Source organism: Nipponia nippon, unplaced genomic scaffold (genome assembly GCF_047370975.1).
Source record: "Nipponia nippon isolate SJK-2023a ecotype South Korea unplaced genomic scaffold, ASM4737097v1 scaffold_4, whole genome shotgun sequence".
Classification (NCBI taxonomy): Eukaryota; Metazoa; Chordata; class Aves; order Pelecaniformes; family Threskiornithidae; genus Nipponia; species Nipponia nippon.
Window position 1 is genome coordinate 71087414 of NW_028262358.1, and position 21325 is coordinate 71108738.

The 21325-nt window shown below is 40.8% G+C and overlaps 1 protein-coding gene across 13 annotated transcripts in view; it reads left to right on the plus strand.

The window, feature by feature from the left end:
* The first annotated feature begins 12853 nt into the window (after nt 1-12853).
* The window catches only part of FAM184A (family with sequence similarity 184 member A), a 79533-nt gene continuing 71061 nt past the window's right edge, over nt 12854-21325 (plus strand). For all 13 annotated transcript variants that reach the window (XR_015708197.1, XR_015708196.1, XR_015708195.1 and 10 more), the window contains exon 1: nt 12854-13322. Coding sequence is in view for 10 of the 13 variants with exons in the window: in XM_087774637.1 (XP_087630763.1) it covers nt 13155-13322 (168 nt within the window). In the remaining 3 variants the exon portion in view is untranslated. The remainder of the gene's footprint in view (nt 13323-21325) is intronic.

Genomic DNA, 21325 nt, shown 5'->3' on the forward strand with positions numbered 1-21325 from the left:
GACTACTATCTGGTGAAGCCAGCTTCACCATTGTGCTCACTGAGGAGGAATAAAATGCAGAAGCTGCAGGAATTCAAACAGAGGTTAATACTCTTCTCTTCAGCCATGTCAAACCCATTCCATTTTTCATACTTAGTTTCTCAAATATGGAAATAATTGGAGCTGCAGAAATAATCATCTCTCCTGAGTAAACGTGCATCTTTTTTGCATATGGCTTTCTCCTCTCTCTTTCATTTTTATAAAAATGGTGTGACAGAAGAACATGTTTTCAACAGCACATTACATTAAATATTTAAAGTAGTTTTTTATAAATGGATTTTAAAATTACTTGGTGTTTGGCATAACATTCGTTTCTTTAGCATGGATCTCCTACCTGACACTGAGAAAGACAGCAATGTGCTACATAGCACACGGTAGAAATAGAAGTGAATTTGTATTTATACATATGTACAAATGTATAATCAACTGTAAACCTTATTATTAAAAAAGAAATAAGTTTAATTCAGCTCATAATTGAAGGTATTGATAGCCCATTGATAGCATAATACTTTTTTTAAAAAAGATTTTTTTCCAGCCATCATACTTTAGTAAGAGAAATAGTTGAAAATAATCATCTTAATACTCTTTTTAGTATAAGATCATTATTTTTTTTTCCTAAATACTTGATCTGACAAGGCTAAGCAAGTTCTCTCAGCTGCAATTTGGAATCAGATTTTTCTTTCTCCAAGGGGAAGTTTAGCGTGGAACTAAATACCATGATTATTCCCATTGAAATGGATTTTTCTTTTTCCACCACTGAGGGGATGTACCTGCACACTAATTTGGACTCTCTTAGCTGTTGCATAACTCTTTGAATTACACCAAAATATTTACAACCAACCAACAAGAAATATCCAATTTAACTAAATATTTATGGACTAACTAAAGTAATTGAGGACTAGGATCAAAAGTAGGCAGTAGTATAGTTTGCTTCATTCTTCATAGTTGAAAAGGAAAATAAATGGAAGGTAATTTACAAAGCAAACACAATGAGAAGCGCATGATAATCCTGTAAAGCTGACTGATAATTCTGAAAGAGCTGTTTTGTGATGAAAATTGAGTTTGAGTAGTGGGCACTATTTCCAAATCAGACACCTTTATCCCTGAGTGATGTTAGATGAGAGTTGAGCAGCTGAATTATGTATTATCATCAAATAAATATTAATTTCTTGCATGAAGAATTAAAATACTCTTTTAATTAAAAAACAGCTGTGTATAGATCTTCCAGTAGTTTTCATACTTTGCATATCTACCAGATAACAAACTATATTCTTTCCCTAAATATGAAGTACATCTTTTACTACACTTAAATGTTCCAGATTTCTCAAAAATAGAATAAGGATTGTGCCACAGTCTTTTTACTACAAGAATTTTATTTTAGAGTACGAGTATTGTATTCCTGTGCCTGTTAAGTAGGTTATAATGTAAACTGGAAATCTGCATTTACCTGTGTATTTACATAGTGTAGTTACGAGCAATAATATAATGTTTTATTGAAGTGGCCTTCCACCTAGGCAAGCACAAATTAGTATTCTTCCCCCATACGTATATGCGTTACATGTGGCCCTGAAGGTCTTCTGTAACACTACGATATTACAGAGATTTACCTTTTAGAATCAAGGCTTTTTCCACTATTTCTGCAGGAGATGATCTGAGCCTATTTTTATTACAATTCCTGCTCTGGCAAATTTGACATCTCTCCAGAGTACACACTGTATGACAGCTACATGGAGTAGAATCAGTCCCTTACTTCTCAATATCTACTTGGCCTTGCTCTCTGTGCTGGGTGGATGCCAAATTGAGAGCTACTTGCTTCTATGATGGACCCATTTATGCTGCAGCAGAAGCTCTGGCTCAGAAAAAAGGCTTCTGAAAGGCAAATGATTTTGCCCTGAATTAAACCAAGTGTTAGAGCTTTATGATGTCTTTATGAGGGTTGGTATGATTTATAATATAAATATGTGAAGCTGCCATACAACCTTTTTCCCCAGGTAATTTCCCAAGATCCTCTCTAGGTAGTCATTAGGTAAGGAAGTGCAGTCTGGCATCAAAAAGCTTCTGTGGCAAATAGTGCAGAAGCCAGCTGCACAGCGTATGGGAAGATAGAGTTTTCCATAGACATGGAGTTTATTCATCATAGGAAATCTTTAAAACACTGATCTGGTTTTAGTGAATTAAAGGTTATTCTCAGTTACTATTCCATATGCACTATACTTACAGATTTAAAATCTTATAAGCAGAAACCTGGCACTTCGTAATTACACAGATATACTTCCGAAAGTACTTTAAAAGAAGTAAGGGCATTTTAAAGACAAACTGCACTGTCATAAACATTAGAATTACTGGATTTTTGTCAAAGTTGAGTTTGAATGTTAAGTTTCAAAAGCCAAAAGATTTTATATTCCACAAGATTAAGGTGTAATTATTCCTAGTAACTGGTTCTCATAAGCTTGGCAAGAAAAAAAACAAAACCACCAAACACCTTTAAACTAAGATCAAGCCCTATGAATGTCATACCTGAATGTTAGAGAGTGCCATGGATACCTTAACTGTGGAGAAGTAATACCCCTAATTAAAACAAAATCAAAAACCTTTTATCCTTCTGTAAAAGGCTGATAAATGGGATCTCCTCTGTTTAACTAGATCATCTGGGAAGAGGACTCCTTGTTACTACAAGAATGAATTATTTTTTATTTCTCTGATGGATTTCCATTCTAAAATTCTCTGAAAGTTATAGTAGGCTTGAAAAACTAGATAGCAAAAAATAGCTAGAAGTGTATTTCTGCATTTGGCTGGTAGAGTGTGTGGCAAGACTTTTATCAGGTGAAAGCTGATCTCAAAGAGATTACTTGAATACTCAAAGCTAACTATATACCTGCTGGACTGAGGCTCTGATCACCATGCTTACTCTAACTGGCTGAAGACTTGGAGTGAATTCTTTTTCTTGCCCTTCGGGTTTCCTACTTCAGAAACACCACGTCACTTCATCACAATCTTTGACTTTAAGAAATTCTTTGTGGAGTAAATATTGTCATTCGAATGCTGGGTTTTATTAGTTTCCTTGCTAAGTGTTGCAAATATTTTATTTAGTTTTATTTAGTTTTATCTAGTTCTAATCTTACAGATCAGGAAACTCTTAATGTTCAAAACATGGATTTACATGAAAGTTGAAAATTGTTTTGAGTAACTAGCTCAGCATACAAAGAGCAGTAATAATGATTTCAAAATTATTCTCTTAATATCTAACACAATATGCTTACAAGCAAGTGAACTACATTTTATTACAGAAATTAGGGGCACTTGTAACTAAGAAGTAAAGTAAAAATGAACAATGATGTAAAAAATTACTCTCAGTGATATGCAATATCTACAATTTTGCCCTAGTGTTCATAAATTTCAAAAGATGCTCGAGCGTTTTATATGCTATGTGTGGAAAAACATAGCTCTTATTCACTTCGTCTGAAGTGCCTGTTCTTAAACTTCATCAGCAATAATTTGTAAATTTAAGGACTATTCTGGTCATAGAAATCATCTGTATCTTTTCTGTCACTCTCAAGACCATTTTTCAAGACATTATTTACAAAGTTTTTCCGTAATAATTAAAAATACTCACATTTCTGTGCTTATAAACTAGGTTGATTATGCACCAAACAGGATACTACACCCTTTATGAAATTTATATGCCTGATATACTGAAACACAAGTTTATGCTGATTTTGGGAAGAATGTATTTTAGCTTTCAACAGTAGTCCATTCTCAAAGCAAATCTCTTACCTTGGTCCAGAACCAGGCCTGTGCAACACTAATCCTGATCCCTTCCAAATTTTTAAATACTGTTGAGGGAGCTGGGTTCCTGTCAAGAACTGGGAACCCAACGTTCTGCTGAATGCAAGCTGTGTTGCGTTGATGTCAGTTGGAGCACAGTGGGACATTTCAGTGACTGATGCACTTTAATCCAGATAGCTGATGATCCTGTAGTCCTCGCTATTCAAGTCAAATCCAGATCTCTGGCAAGCAGGTCTCAAAACATCACCTCTGTGAATTGTAACAGTACAGTCACCAGATAATAAGCACAGTCACCAGAACTTACAGTTACAGCAGGTTATCTTATTCAGGGCAGATAAACTTTGCTCTTTTCCCCCTACCCCTTATGGTTTTAGTTACTGCATGAGTTTCAGTAAACTACACTACAATCACAAGGTGTGCCTCTTGATTTTGACAGGTTAATTGAAGATCAGTAATAAACTCGAAGTGCTCTTCTTTATCCCCCCCTTAACCACAATTTTTATGGAACACATTTATAAAATGGAACTTTCAGTCAGCAACCGGCATATGCAAATTCATCTTAAAATATTGCAGTTTTCAATACATTTAATTTCAAAAGAAGCCTTCAACTATTTGAAGGTAATAAAAACCATACAAAAGCCATTTTTATTTGAATATTGACACTTGTGAAAGCTTTTGGGGCTTCGACACAATTTTAGCAAAACCATAAATCCACCACTGTTAATTTTCTGGAAAGATGCCAGTCTTATCTTTCTGCCTTCTTGAAGCATAACCAAAATCCTCTCTAGTCTCCAAATCTGTATGCTCAAATCCCCCAAAATACATACTGGCAAGATGCAGCCATTTGAATTCATATGTGTCAGGGAATTACCGGCGATAACGATGTGGACCAGAAAATCCTGAACCAATGCTGCAGATTAATTAGCCACATTCAAAGTAAAACCCTTCAAGCAACCAATCTCTCCATTTCCAATACCGTCATAGTGAGAAATACAGATTACAAATGTTGCCTGTGTTGCTCTGCAGAATGACCCTGAGGGCAGGATCAGAGCTGCAGCAGCCATCGGTTTGAACTTTCCTACTGGAGCATTTCTGTGCCTGCTTCCAAGTGATCCCGTTGGTACTGAGGGAGAAGGCAAACCTGAGTGGTCCTGGTGCTTTTGGTGCCTTTACCTGCACTGTAGATAAGACGTGCCACTCAGTGCAGCTTTCAGCTGTCCCATCCAACCTTCCACTGACGACCTCAAGAAGAAAAAAATACCTGCATTTCATCCATTATGCCTGTTGCAAGACTGCATGAATTTTATAGGCATCTTGAAGTCTGAAAGAGTACATACGGGGGACAATACGAACGCCAGCCCAGAAAGCAGTGAACTAAATCCTCGCCCAGCTTAACTCTGTACCAGTGCTCCTATAATGAACAGGTATGTGATGTTAGATCAAGCTGCTGAGAGCAGTGACACTTGAAGTGGGGGCTGTCGCTATAGCTGCTTTTTCCTACTGATGTTTTTTTCCCCGTAGATGAATAATATTTTTATCTGTCAGAATTATTTTTATATTTTAGCCTATAAAGCTGCTTTTCCTCCAAAAACAAGTGCATTACATTTCTGTACAAGTCCAGCATATTTAAATAATGTCAGGATTGAGCTAAGCAAGTCATACTAATATACCAAAATAATCTTTACTGGTTGCTACTGAAAGGCCATGGCCGATCTCCTTGTATTTGTCTCCTTTTTGAGTTCACTGTGACATTTGCATTAAAACAACCCAGCCCCACTCACAGCACTCCCTTGCATTTCATTCTGTCCTTAGAGGAACATTACAGAAGTTAGCAAGGTTACTTAACGCATCCCTGCAAGAAGCTCCGATAATACACCAAAGGTCACTGCTCCTTTCAATAGGAATGCTTTCATCCTAATGAAGATAAATATGAATGTATTAATTGAATTAACTGAAATGTATTCATTTTTTACTCTGAACAGTCTCCTTAATGAGTTATTGTCAGAGGAGCATAAGAATGTAAAAGATCAACAGCCTATGATAAAGACCCTCAAATTCATCTGCTACTTAATACATCAGTTTTCATCCTATCTGCTGTTTTGTCCATAAGCAAAACCAAAACCACTTTCTAACATACTTGGACAGAAGTGTCCTAGGCAGCTGATTAAATGTACATTCCAGTGTAGAAAGCAAGACCGGATCCCTCCTCTGCAGTAGAGAAGTCAGCATAGTAAGAATTACGCTACATTTAGCATATATTGATAAAATTGTGTTTTCATGTGCAGAAATGTGCCTACAACTTGAGTTTGAACAGAGAAATTAAATGAAGCTTTCTTTGCATCCCTAAATATATTTGTAGCAAAAATCTAGAAAGATTGATTTGAAACATTGAGATCAGGATTTGATCTGCCGTATTCCAGGGAGTGGAAAACAAGGTTGATTTACACAGGTTGTGCAGGAAGGGATGGCAGTTCTTTTAATGTCTGCCAAATTCCCCATTAGGGTCCTGCTTAGCAGACCTGGTTGGAAAAGCAAGTTCCTTGGCCTCCTATTCCTCGCCATAAAGGCCAGCCCTGCCCCAGAGGGCCCCAGCTCACACAACGAGACCTCGTTGTTCCCTTCCTCCTGTCCATCCACCATTCCTCTCAAGTACTTGCTCCCAGCAGAGCTGCCAGCTTCCCTGGTTTAGATCTGATTTTTTCTACCTGAGAAAACATGCATAATTTAAAAAAGGAGAACAACATAAAATGAGAAAAGTTGTTAAGAAGAAGCTTGAAGTGGTAGCTAATACGTTAAATCTTTGCGGGTGACGTGAAAGGCTATAGGGACTATTATATCCTGTTTCAGGAATTTATTGGCAACTTAGAGCAAATGCATACCATTTATAATAAAAAAAAATCCTTGAGAAAAGGCAAAATGAAACATTATTTAAAGTAAGAAGGCTTACTTCAGAAAATATATTTTGTCGGCCAAAATGCCTCCGGAAATGAAGTGACTAATTACTAAAAGCCTGTATCTGAGAGATTCCATAGGGTTACATGCTACACCTCCATGCAGATGGCTGGCCCAAAATATACTGTAAGGCTACTGTTAACACTTACATGAATTTTCAGCATGAGCTCTGGCTTCGGAATGACCAGTTGTCTTATTAATTTTCTGTCCAGTGGCTAGCACTGATAGGTTTAGTTCTCTGTTTTGACAGGAAAAGCACAAGAGTTGTTTTTTCATGTGTCTAGGTACTTTCTTGATGTTAGTAAATGCCTTCCTGTCCCAGTAAATTAACAAGGGACTAGACTGTAACAGCACTTTACAAAGAAAAAGTTATGAATTAGAAACACTAAGATTCATACTTAACTAAGGATTCATCCAGTTTTCCCCATCTGTGCCGCTAAAGAGAACAGATAATCTTTTCTAAAACAAAAGAAAAAAATATTTTATACTAGGTAGACTCTTAAAGCATCTTTTACCCAGCCGTATTGCAGCAACTTCCAGAAAAGCAGTAAGTGATACGACTAACACGTACTTTGTGTGACTCCCACCCCTAAAGGACAGTCATGTGTAAGCAGTGGGACGTTTTGCCAAGGCATTAGTTTTCCTTTGTTCCGACTTCTGCTGCTTTTTTTTCTTTGTCTGTAAAACAGATCTGTGTTTTCCCTGTAATTTGTGTTTCTTTTCTTTAAAATATAGCTTCTCTGCATAAAAAAAAGTGGCTCAAACTTAAAAACCAAAGTTAAATTATAAGACAATAGAAGTATTAAAAATGAGAGCTGCGTCGTCAGAAGAAAGATGGAGAGTTACACTTTTCATATTGGTCTTTTTCCTTTACACTGGATTTTTCCATCCTTAACTACTCTTCTGTGCTTGAAATTAAAATAATACAAAAATCTTTACTGAATGAAAACAATTGACATAAAAGAGTAAGCTATTGTTAATTTTTCTAATAAAAAGCCACATGCCCCCAACGGTATATTTCCATGTAACGATAAAAATGCCATGCAAGAGAATATACAAGTGGATTTAAAGAAAGATATTACAGAGATATAGATATAGATATAGATATAGATATAGATATAGATATAGATATAGATATAGATATAGATATAGATTATCTGGAGATAATTGCTCATTGGAATTTTTCTGTGTGCTTGTGCACGTCTCTACAGAATCTGGAAAATCAGTTTCCAAAGAATCATCAAAAAACCCCAACCATTCAAATATGCTTGTTCACAAGTTGCAGCCAAAACACTCTCTCTCCCATCATATCTTGACAGTAGTTCCAGTTTGGACACATGCATGAGGTGGCACTCCTTTTAGGTACTGGTGACCTAAATTATTTTCCACACACTAACAGTTTACTAGATGGGCAACTAGACATAATAAAGGGCACCACAGCTTCATCTGTATCAGATGTGTGATCACCATTCCCTGCTTACTTGAAATACTCAACTTATGCCAAGTTTCTTGTACACATTAGTTCAAGACTTGCAGGGGTTGAGTCTTTCAAGCTTTGAAGGCCAAGGCAGTGTACAGCCGCAAAATCATAAAACCCAAAAGATGTAAGGACCAAAGATCTACCAGACAGAGTCCTAAACCTGTATTTGTCACCCTATACCGCTGACTCATCATCGACCGAAAGCTTACTTGCATACATAGAGGCAAGAGGATAATTGAATTACTCAGATGAGTATCCTGGACTGTTGACACAATTGTGTACCTTACATAAATCACAGTCTTGCTAACCCACAAATTAAAAGGTCGTGAGATTATTTCAAAGTTATTAGGACATTTAGTTTTTATTTTTGTTTGGTTCTTCACCTCCCCCCTGTATATCCTTCATGATTATCTATGCAACCATAGCAAGGCAATTTTGGCTACTCTTTTGTCCTTTATAGACCTGAAAATGTACCCCTCTTGATATCATTATCTACAGCTAGCAGGAGAAGCCCTTGGTACTTGTACACTTTCAAAACAAAATTGTTTTATATGATTTCTTACACAGAAATCTCAGCATCATAGATTAACCTCAGTCTCAGCAATGAGGTCTTTATGTTAAAGTAGGACATCATGGGCTTATTCAGTTATTAAATTCCATCAGGTTTGTTTGGACCAGAAAATTAAAGCAGGAATGACAGATATGTTTAAGCTGTATTGTTGAGTATTTTATACTATTGTTTTAAATGATTAATTATTACTTTATAAAAATAATTAAACCTGTATATAAACTTAAGGTATGTATATAATAAATGGTTAGTTTAGCATTCCAATAGAAATAGACTTTTTCTTAAGAGTCTCCATATTTTAAGTATTTAGTTACTAAATACTTGCATAATTCAACCATTCAATGAAAATGAAAATGAGAATTGTGATATAAACACCTTTGTTTATAGATATTCGCAAAATTTTGAAAACTCACTGTTCTGAGTCGTAGCTGCAAGCTTACAAATTAAACAGCAGAAACCTGCAAATACCAGTAGGTCAAATTTCTTGTTAACTGTCCTTTCAGTGAAAGTTGCCTACTTTCTGACATCTTCAGAGTTGTCAAAAGGCATTATCACAAAGCAAGCTTGGCCCTTGTAATACTTTCTGTCTATAAAGAATCAGAGAGGGAGTTCTGTGCCTATGGCTTGACAAGAAGGCATACAGTGATTGCACACATTTATCTTAGTCAAAGCTGTGATGAGCTAAATAAAGGGGGTTTTGTACACATGGAAATCTGTAATCCATAATATTTCCAGCAGACTGAATGTAAATGAAATTCTTTCCTGGTTTTGCAAACCTCAGTAATGATATTTCATAATTTTAGAAAAGATACACACATACCAGAACATGTGAATATCAAACATGCAGATTGATAGATAGGCAGTAGAACACAAAAAAGCACGGGTAGATTTCCACGTAGGCAGTGTTGTTGACTTTACGTCAGAAAAAGCAAAACTATAAAGTCATTGTATGTCTTGCATATATGCTGCTATATATGCATAGCAGATACATAAAAATGCAATCTTGAAGCATATATTCACTAACGATATTTTCAAATCTATAAAAAAATTTTCCATATACATATACCAAGAGCACTCCTACACACTCCAGCACTCCTGTCACATGGAGACACCGGACAGGTACAAATTGTATGTCACTCACGTAAGCCCGTGTTAATAGAGACACTAAAGGTTTCACTGTATGGCTTTCACAACAACGATACGCATCAACAGCCCTGCCTCCTTCCATTGCTTTTTGCACCCTTCAGCAAACCGACAGCACTGCCTCGTCATTTGCCTCTGGGTGGCCTCAGCCCAAGCCCTGGGAGACCTTAGCACCTACAGATCCTGCTACGCTGACAAGACATGAAATCCCACCAAGGAAAAAAAGCACAACGGTCCTGACTGTTCTGCTGCATAAAGCCTCTCTTCAGCAGCAACCTTGAAGAAAACAGGCTCTATGCTACACATGCAGACCTGAATGGAAAAGAGCTTCTTGGCAGTCACCACCTGAGCTCTAAAGCCATAAAATGTGCAAAGAGAAGCTTGAAAACAATATGAGAACTACTGCTAAAAGGCACATGAAATATTGACAAGGAGTATTTAATCACTTTTTCAATTTAAAAGCACCTGGACAAAACTTGGTATTTAGCAACTCAGTACAAGGAGGAGACAAAAATTAAACATATTTGACTGTTTTGTCCCAGCAGATATAAGTCACTTCAAAATGCTTCAAAACAATGATTTGGGGCCAATATGAACCACAACAAATATGCACACTCCTCAGAAGAAACTGAAAAAATAAAACAGCGAGGCTTTTTGTCTCAGAAAAAAAAGCTGATAAATCCAAACTGCTCTAATTTATTTCAAAAATAAGTCTATCCAAAATATTTAAAATGTGTAGATTAAAACGAAAATACTACTTTCTGTAACTTTTGACATTTCTAGGAGCAATAATAAATTGAGCCAGCCACTCCTTAATATCAGAGGCATTATTAGGTATGCTAAAGGAAGCGCCCTTTTGCACAAGAATTAAGAAGCTTGCTTAAGGTCACACAATCAGCCAGACACAACCATTAACTGTAACCAAGTCTTCACAGTCTACTGCTTTAATTAGTAGCTTGACCTTCCTTGACATGAAAATTCAGTCTCCTCTGCCACTGAATTATTTTTCAATTTGATCAAACCATATTAACAGTATGTGCTATTCATCGATGTCATCTATGGACACAGATTTGATACAGATGCTCCTAATATTCTTTCTTCCCCTTGTATTTCATCTGTATGACTCACTGCCTGGGTAGGCACCATCTGTCCTTTGTTCTCTGTTGCCAGAATGGACCACTTCAGAAGGGGAAAAAAAACAACAAACCAGCATCAGAATTTCCTGAACAATGCAAATTCTGAGCTTAAGGCAACACAGCTACTTAAAGACTGGGATTAAATCACCGTTTAGACTCCTTGCTATTCAAAACAGTTTGGGTTTATTACTTCTTTCAATGTAAGACTCTCTTTCCAGAACCTCGGTAGTTCTTCTGGCCCATTTTTGAACACCTTTCAAGCACACTGACACACGGAAATTACAGACCCCAGACCTCGATGCAAGTATTTCTGCTGTACTCTCACAAACACTCAGTGCAAAAGTAGCAACATCTAATTGTACCTTCTGGTTAATGTCCCATCTATACATCAAAGAATTCCATTTGCCCCACGACCTCGGGCTGGCACTGGCAGCTCACGTTGAGTTGGTTGTTTACTGTACTATACGAGCATGAATCTCTACAAGCAAGACACACTGCTCTGTAATGTGGATCTCCTCCTATAATTTACTATTCCATCTATTTCTATAATTTGCAAATTCTAAGTAATACTTTTCTCCATGCCCTTGCTGAGAACAAGAGATTTAGCCGTGTATTTTTGTAGTTTACTTCTTTGATATTTCTGTCTGCCTACAAAGAATGCAAGCAAAGAAGAGATTTTTTAGAGCAGAAAAAAAAAAAAAGGCAGTAAAAAGAGAAACTACTCAACAGAGAGTACCAAGGACTCTGTAAAAGATGAGTGCAGAGGCTGTTAATCAGGAAATCAAATGTGTCCAACCACATTAATACATATATATTCTCACAAGGCCAGAGCCTAGCAAAGCGACATTAAATTGTTACAGAGGGCGGCTATTCTCAGGAGTTGCACAGGGTGGAAACAGGAGAAGAGCGCAGTCAGATCCAAGCCGAAGGACGTACTAAATGCAGCTGCGAATTCCTCCTGGCAGGGACTTCGGTCCGTGCCCAGCTCAGGGGCCCGCAGCCGCGGCAGCAGAGCCGGTGGCTGCAGCAACGGACGAGCCCGGCCAGCTCCAGCGAACGCCTCCCCCCTCACCCGGCCGGGTCACCCCACCGTCTGTGGGCCCCCTGTTGCTTCTTGCCCCAAAACCTGAAGTAACTGTGCCGCCAAGTGCTTATCTGATTTACTGCCTACTTCAGTTTTAAGATACTACTTGCCCCTGCCACCTACCACCGTGAGAAAACGGCGCTTACTCCGCTGCGGCCCGGTGCGCACCCAGGGGCCAGCGACACCTCGCCCGCGTTCCTCACGGCACGCCCCCCCCAGCGGCCTGGAGCAGCCCTGGCGCCCTTCCAGCGGGGGAGCTCTGCCCTAGCCCCCACCCCGGCACCCACTGCGTTTTCAGGGCCCGCCGTGAGGAGAAGGTTCAGGCGGTTGCCGTAGGTGCCCCAAGCCCTGCCACAGACGGGCGACCCTGCCCAAAACCTGTGCCCCCCTCTCTCCCTCCCGCCCTGCCCAAGCCGGCGGCGGCCGCGGCGCCCCCGCTGGGGAAGCGGGGCTCTCCGCCCCCGCCGGCAGGAGCGGCCCGCAGCCCGCTAACGCCTCCCGGCGCCGCTGCCAGCGTAAGGGGGAGGCGAGGCCCCTCGGGCCGGCGCGGCCCCAGCTGCTCGGAAGGCGGGGAGGCTGCGGGCGGGTGAGCGAGCGGGCGGGCGGGGCTGGCGAGTGACGCGGGGCTGCGCGGCGTAAACAGCCCGGCGGCAGCCCGGCAACCGGGCACGGCCGCGCCGCCGCCGCTCCCGCCCGGCCTCCAGCCGCCCGAGGGCCGGACCGAACGGAGCGGGGAGCGGAGAGGCTGGCGCCGCTTGGGGCAGCGGCCCTGAGGGGTTGACGCCGCAGCCCGGCGCGGCTGGTGCGGACGGCGGCGGTAGGAAGCGCCCGAGGCCGGTCCCGGGGCGGGAGGAGCCGCCTCGGGCAGCGCTTCGCGGCCGAGGCGCCCTCGGCGCGGCTCCCCGGTAAGGCCGGTGCCGGCGGAGCCCGAGCGGCGGCGGCGGGGGCCGGGGCCGGGCGGTGAAGATGGCGACCCCGGGGATGGGCTGGCAGCAGCCGCAGCACAGCTACGGCGGCGGCTCCGCGTCCGGCGCGGGAAAACTCGGCTCCGGCTCAGCCCAGGGCGGGCCGGGCGCCGAGCACAGCCCGGACCTGCACTTCAAAATGAGCAAGAAGATTGCCCAGCTCACGAAGGTGAGGGAGCGACCTCCCCGCCGGGCAGCGGGAGGCGCGCCGGGTCCTCCGCCGCCTTTCACTTCTCCCTCTTTTGTTTCGTTTCCCTTCGCTTCCTACCGTCACCTCGGCAGAGATGTGGCTGGAGAGAGGCTGGCTCTCGGGGGGGATGTTAAATCCGGGTGAGATGCGGCCGAGTCCGTAGCCCGGAGGCCGGGGCCGGAGCGGCCGCCTTGCCCCGGGAGCAGCCTCGGTCCCCGGGGGCCGGGAGCGCTGCGGGGGGCGCCCCGGCGGGCCGCAAGCCCGGGGGCCGGCAGGAGCGGGCCCGAGAGACGAGCCCTCCGGGGAAAGTGCCGCAGTACCGCTCCCCGGTTAGGTGTGCCCAAATGCCGCTGAGCACAGCCAGGTACCGAGCGGGCTGTGTGGGAGGTGAGCCCTGGCTGCTAGGCTGACGTTTGCTGTTTAGTCTAGGCAAATTGTCGCTTCTCTTCTAGCTCTTCTGTAAGCCGTTCTCTGCGCCTTTTTAAATAGAGACATTCAAGCGATGCTTGCTCTCCTTTTGCTGAAGAGAAGTACTGTTATTTAAGGTGTCTGGTAATATCTTAAATGCCTGAGATGGTGAGGGCGAAGTGTGAGAATATCTCTGGTCTTGTATTGCTGATTGAACAGTTTTCATTCTATCACCCCCCCTATAGAAAATACACTGTATCTTTGTTAAAGGCTGCGGTCAAACTACAAGGTGTTTTAAAAGCATATTGTTAAGGCTGGTAGGCCCTGTGTTTCAGATGTGATTGTAGCTGTGATTTACCTAGAATAACTTAAAAAAATGCTTTGGTGCTGTAATCTCTCTTGTATGACGCTCAAGCCGTAGGTGAATAGCAGCGTTTAGGGAATGAAAGGCAGATTATCTTTGTTAAAGAGAAAGCAGAATAAATAATTTCTGTCAAGAATTATATAGCTAAAACATTTAAAGCACTGTGGGAACTGCTAGTATTCTTCAAATGTATGCTAAAATGGATGAAGGTGATGTTTCATTGGAACTAAGAATGAAGAGAATGAAGACTGCTGGCAGTGTCACAGTGGAGGCAGTTCATATTTATGCACAGCTGATGCACCGTCCACAAGTTAAAAATAGTATTTATTGTGGCACACCATGCACCTTAATGTATTGGAAAACTGATGACTGAAGGGTATTTTGTCTTCTCTGAATTCAGACTCCAGTTTCTTTGTATGTTAACGTTGGTGGAACTAAAATTGTAATTTCATAAGGAGAAAAGTAGAATTAAAGTAAGCTGAAGAATCACTTTAGTTTTACTCCATGTGCATGCAAGTTATGGATTCATACTCAGTGACTTTTTTGCCTCAGTATTCACTGGCAAGTGCTCAAGCCGCACTGCCCAAGTTGCAGAAGGCAAAGGCAGGGACTGGGAGAATGAAGAACTGCCCACTGTAGGAGAAGATCAGGTTCAAGACCACCTAAGGAACCTGAAGGTGCACAAGTCCATGGCACCTGATGAGATGGCATCCGCAGGTCCTGAGGGAACTGGCAGATGAAGTTGCTAAGCCACTATCCATCGCATTTGACAAGTCATGGCAGTCTGGTGAAGTTCCCGCTGACTGGAGAAGGGGAAACAACCCCCATTTTTAAAAGGGGGAAAAAAGGAAGACCCCGGGAACTACAAGCCAGTCAGTCTCACCTCTGTGCCTGGCAAGATCATGGAGCAGATTCTCTTGGAAGCTATTCTAAGGCACATGGAAAATAAGGAGGTGATTGGTGACAGCCAACATGGCTTCACTAAGGGCAAATCTTGCCTGACAAATTTGGTGGCCCTCTACAATGGGGTTACAGCATTGGTGGATAAGGTAAGAGCAACTGACGACATCTACCTGGACTTGTGCAAAGCATTTGATGCTGTCCGGCACAACATCTTTGTCTCTAAACTGGAGAGACATGGATTTGACGGATGGACCACTCGGTGGATAAGGAATTGGCTGGATGGTCGCACTCAAAGAGTTGTGGTCAGTGGCTCGATGTCCAAGTGGAGATCAGTGACGAGTGGTGTTCCTCAGGGGTTGGTGTTGGGACCAGTGCTGTTTAACATCTTTGGTGGACCATGGGATTAAGTGCACCCTCAATAAGTTTGCTGATGACACCAAGCTGTGTGGTGCGGGGGACACGCTGGAGGGAAAGGATGCCATGCAGAGGGACCTTGACAGGCTGGAGAAGTTCAACAAGGCCAAGTGCAAGGTCCTGCACATGGGTCGGGGCAATCCCAAGCACAAATACAGGCTGGGCGGAGAATGGATTGAGAGCAGCCCTGAGGAGAAGGATTTGAGGGTGCTGGTTGATGAGAAGCTCAACATGAGCCGACAATATGCGCTTGCAGCCCAGAAAGCCAACCATGTCCTGGGCTGCATCAAAAGAAGTGTGGCCAACAGGTTGGGGGAGGTGATTCTGCCCTTCTACTTTGCTCTGGTGAGACCCCACCTGGAGTACTGAGCGGCTCTGGAGCCCCCAACATAAGAAGGACATGGACCTGTTGGAGCAGGTCCAGAGGAGGGCCACAAAGATGATCAGAGGGCTGGAGCACCTCTCTTATGAAGAAAGGCTGAGAGAGTTGGAGTTGTTCAGTCTGGAGAAGAGAAGGTTCAGTGGAGACCTTATAGCAGTCTTCCAGTACCTGAAGGGGGCCTACAAGAAAGCCGAAGAGGGACTTTTACAAGGGCACATAGTGATAGGACAAGGGGTAAAAGCTCCAAACTGAAAGAGGGTAGCTTTAGATTAGATAAAGGAAGAAATTCTTCACTATGAGAGTGGTGGGGCACTGGAACAGGTTGCCCAGAGAAGCTGTGGATGCCCCGTCCCTGGAAGTGTTCAAGGCCAGGTTGGATGGGGCTTTGAGCAACTTGGTCTAGTGGAAGGTGTCCCTGCCCATGGCAGGGGGGTTGGAACCAGGTGATCTTTAAGGTCCCTTCCAACCCAAACCATCCTATGATTCAATGATTAAAGATATTGGTACAGACTTGTGTTCCCTGAAAGGTGCAAAAAGCACCTGGAGACCGTAAATGTACTTTGGAATTACCTTAAGGCACAGTGCATATGCAAAGTAATGCTTTCAAAGAATAATTTTTATTTGTGTGTGTGTGTCCTTTGATATATTTCCCTTTCTTTCTCTAGGAATTTACCCAGCAGTTTATAGTTGATTGCAGAAACAGTGTTCCACTTCTGTTGTGAAGTCATTTGTGTATACCCACAAGTTCCATATCACTGGGCATGTGCCCTGTGCTCTCTGAGTTGTTACGTGTTGGATGTCTTGAGGTGGATGCGAGTTAAATATGGATTTAAATGTGTGGTGCTGGAATATTTTGAACTTCTGTATTGGAAAACAAAGAGAGTGAAAGTAAATACTGTGGTTTTTCATAATTTTTTTTTAAGATCCATGGGAGAGTGCTTCTAAAATTCTAGAAGTTGTGTGGCTGTCTGTCCTGCCAAAGGCTTCAGAGTAGTGCAAATAAAAGCTCTCAGTTGTCTTCTGCTTGTGTATTTAAAAAATCCTGTAAACTATGTGCTTGTACAAGAAATTTACATGTGAATTAGGCTGTTGGAGGACTGGATTCTTGTATTTGTTTCTCTGACTTGCAGATTCTGGTGATAGTTTAGTTTGGCTGTTTGTGTTCTGTTTTCAAGTTTTAGGGAGAAAACTTGGAAAATTTTGGGGTTTTTTTTGATTTTTGTACTGACAGAAGGTTTGGAGTGAAGAACAGCATTTTTAGATGTAAAACAGGATGAGTAATAAAAATACTTCTATTGCAGCTATTGCAACAATAAAAAAAGTATTCTATAGCATTAATTTCACTGAGGTAGAGATGCAAATTTTGGCAGTTTTCTAATTAGAGAGCTTGGGTCCTACACTTCTGTTTGTTACTTGACCTTTCAGAAAGGGAGGCTTAAAGGAAGTGTAGAAACTTCTGGGTAAAGGATAATCTAAACTGTCTAACCTGCTCTAGAATCTGAAGCCTGATTTGATAGATGGCTGAAGAAATTAATCCTTGAGAAAGTACTCCAGCTATAGCGGAAAAATATAAACATGATACTTAATGTCTGTAAGCAAGAGTTGACTGTCAGAGAAGAATTAACTTCACTTTGCAGAAGATTTCTGGAAATAAGCTGATGTGAAAAAGAGATTGGGATATTTCTATTAAGGTCTTTGGACCAAATTCCGCTGTTCTAGCTTTATCAAATGCTTATTAACTTGTGTGTGTAGAATTCCTCCTCAGTAATCTAGGAGCTTCTTAATTGTGCTTCTCAAATTGTTTAATGTCTTATATATAAGACACTTCTCACACACCTTCCAACTGTTTTCCCCATTTATTTATTTTTGTCTTCCAACTCTTCTCTGAGACTGCCTTGAAGATATATTAAGTCTCTCAGTGGATTTAGAGCTGAAGACAGGTGCTTTGCCAGGTCGAAACAAACGCACCAATATAGTGTAGTAAAAGGAAATCTAAATATGCATGGGGCGCTGCCAAAGGGATACACATAGTTAAATTATCCAGTTATTTTGTTATTTAAGTTATTTTGTCTTCTGACAAAAGAAATGTGACTCAGTACTTTATTTTTGCCTATCGTTGTACAGTTTGTATTATAAGCTGTGAGTAGCAGCAGAAGAAAATGCTTCCTTCACAGAAGATGCAGGTCACTCATGAAGTAAATGTAAAATTCCAAAATTAGGATTCCTCTGTTATGTTTTCACATTACTTAGAGACAATCTGATGTTTCAGTCAAAACAATACAGGAACACAAAGAAAAAGGTGAAATTTTTTTAATAACCAGATTTAATCAGTAGTTCAGAGTGAGGCAAAATAAGATATAAATCCATTTCACTAAGCACAAGACTTCTGAAGTGCTTAACTATATTTTTACTTTTTTTTGGGGGGGGGGGGAACTTACTTGATTTAACTTTAATATGCTTAATTCACAGGGGAAGGTAAAACAAGCAGTTAGAAATGCAGCTTTAAAAAATAAGATGATACTCCATGTCATGTTTAAAGACTGCAGCAAATTGTAACTGAAGCAATTTTAGGTCTTCCTCTTCAGTATAAGCTCCTTATTTTTAGGCATTTTGAAAGATCTGTGTACCAGTTTGGGGATAAAGTAGCATCTGACACAAAGATTAAAGCCAACAAGAAATGAACTGTGATTACGAGATTGCATATATGTGTTTGTGCTACTGCATGCTGGAGTGCTAATGTAGTGTTGAATTATGCCTGCTGCAGATGAAAATATGCATATATATTTTATCAGTTTGCATAAGACAGCTGGAACAGAAAACAAAAAGCAAGTTGCTGCTATGCTTAAATCAGTAGGGGAGAATGGGATTAGTTTTTCCGGTTGCCAGAAGAGTACAAGTTCAAGGGTTTTTTTCGTGTGTGTGTGTGCGTGCGCGTGCTGTAGTTTGCAGCTTGAGCGTTTGTGATTGAGAAATCCATATCCTAAATGTGTCTACAAAGTCTGTTGTGCAAGCTTTGTGACAGCAACATAAATCTTTGACTTTTATGGAACAACCGCATGATCTGCGCTGGGATTGTGCAATGAGTCTTCAGCATTGATCTGGTTGCGTGGTATTGGTTGCAGAAATCTTACGTTAACTGGAAGAAGAGTCTGTAAGTGCCATGCAGATGATACATACCCTACAATGATTGTTTCTATCTATTTAATAAAAAGAAAAAAACTGTACAAAACTCTGACGTTTTCCCTTGGTACATGCTGAGAGCTGGATAGTTCAGTTCTGGAAAGGTTCCAAAAAACTCAGCTAGTTCAAAGACTAAGGCAACAAAGTTACCCAAGGCACAGCTACTTCAGTAAACAAGAAACTAGAATCTGGGACTCCTGAGTTCTGTTCTCGACTCTGTCGTCAGCTGCTTGTATAAATTTGGGAAACTGCTTTTTAAAAAAAAAAAAAAAAATTCAAATTTCTCCTTTGTTTTCCTTTCTGTCTTCCTGCATTAAGAGAGCAGAGTACTTAGAGAATAGATGTTAATATAGTGAGTTGCTTGGGGATGTAGATAGTAAATTTATTTCAAAGAATAAAGAGCAAATTTGATGATCTTTAATTCAGATGCTTATGCTTCTTATTGTGTGGACTTTCTTGCTGGAATGGTTAAAAGTTTCCCTCAGCTATTGCAGAATGCAGTGCTATGGAAGTAAGAGCTGTAGGGTTTAAGTTATATTAATGATTCTTAACAAAAGGTTTCCAGTGAAATTTTGTCAGTTTTTATTTGGTAGTATTCTGCCTCAGGAAACAAAACAACTGAACCTCTAGCAGAAGGTTCATGGTGCATAGGATTATAAGAAAACTTAAAAGAAGAGCCCTTAAAAATAGGGAAGAAATGAGAATCTAAAAAACCCTGTAGAACTGTTTTGATGTTAGCTGTCATCATGTGGTAGTTGATGCCCTTAACAGTTTTGTAAAAATTTGGGTTTTAGTTTTTTAAGCAACCTTATGTCGTCTCTCCAATGTGTGTTAACATTGGCAGCAGGCCAGTATTTGCTAACAGTTCTAGGATTGCATGAAAAGAACTGAAATTTTGAGGCGGGTGTGATTTGAATACATATTTGAATGTCAAAATTTTTGCATGTGCTTCTGACTGGCAATGTGGGAATAAATGTTATGTTTTGTTATTGCATGAAAACAGTTTTCAAGGACTAGAAGATATGAAAATGTAATATTAGCTATCCAATTCTTTTACATTTCTCTGGAGATACTTAATTTTGGTTTGTGTTAATTATTCCAAAGATAGCTGAGGTAAGCCCTCTAAGAAGGGAGAGACTGAAGATAGGAACTGCAAAAGTTAGAGAGATAATATTTCTTAAGCAGGTATCTTAAGAGTTTTCTTTTTTTTAATCATGCTAGTATAGTCTCTCCATCTTCCCTTTCTGACTCTGTCCATGCAGTGTTCTTACTGTGTCCTCATTCTGCAGTAGTTGTGGTCTTAGTGAGGGATATTCACAGCAGAGGAATTTTCTGTACCCATGATGGTATAAAGACAAAGATGGGACTGGGTAAAAATGGCATGTCTTTAATACCATCTGGTATAGTTCAGAAGATCTAAGTAGGGCTTTCAAGCTCTCAAAATCTTCTTCAGACCTTAAATAAAATCAGCAGTTATTGTCTTTATCTGAATACTTGCTAATTGAAGCACTTTAGAATTGCTTTAAAGTAGCTGTGGCTTCTAATTTAAACCTGAAGAGGTCTTTCTTACCTTCCATGTTTTGTAGGACAAAAATTATGGAATTTGGTGTTTTAGTTAAGATGTTCTTTGTCTTGGAAAGAAGACATCAGGGATCGGGGGGGGCGGGGGGGGGGAAGGAAGTTGACAGTCCTGATACGAAGTCTGGGAACACTTATTTAATGCTGTTTTTTCCCAAGCAGGACTAGGTGAAAAAGTTAATTATTCTGATACTTTGAAGACCTCGGGAACATGTACCACTACCTCAAATCATTGCACACCTATAAGGTGTGACTGCAGGAGTGCTATATGGACCTGATAAGGGTATATTTTAGAGCTCAGGGTTGTGATATGTGCAAATTAGGTCAATGACTACAGTCTTTTGTCATAAGACATCAAGAAGAAAGGAGTAGGACAAGAATGAAATATTTTTAATATTAAAAAAGAAATTACTCAAATGAAATTCCTTTCCTCTCCACCCGCATAGTCTTAATAATTGACTACTAACTTGGAGTTCTTCTGAGACCATTGACAGCTTAATGTTCTAAAGATATTTTCTGTAATGCGTGTAATTGAAAGTGTGATGTTGTTGAAAATCTGATTGCACGTTCGCATAAGCTACTAGTGTAAAATGCCTCTTTAATATGCTCATGTGTTTTGGGGTTTTGGTCGTGTCCGTGTCCCCCCCCCCCCCCCCCCATTTTACAAACATCCAAAAGAATAATCAAAATGAAGAAACGAATAAATTGAGGGAGAGGATGAATAATATGACATGGTTTAGTGGTGGATTTGGC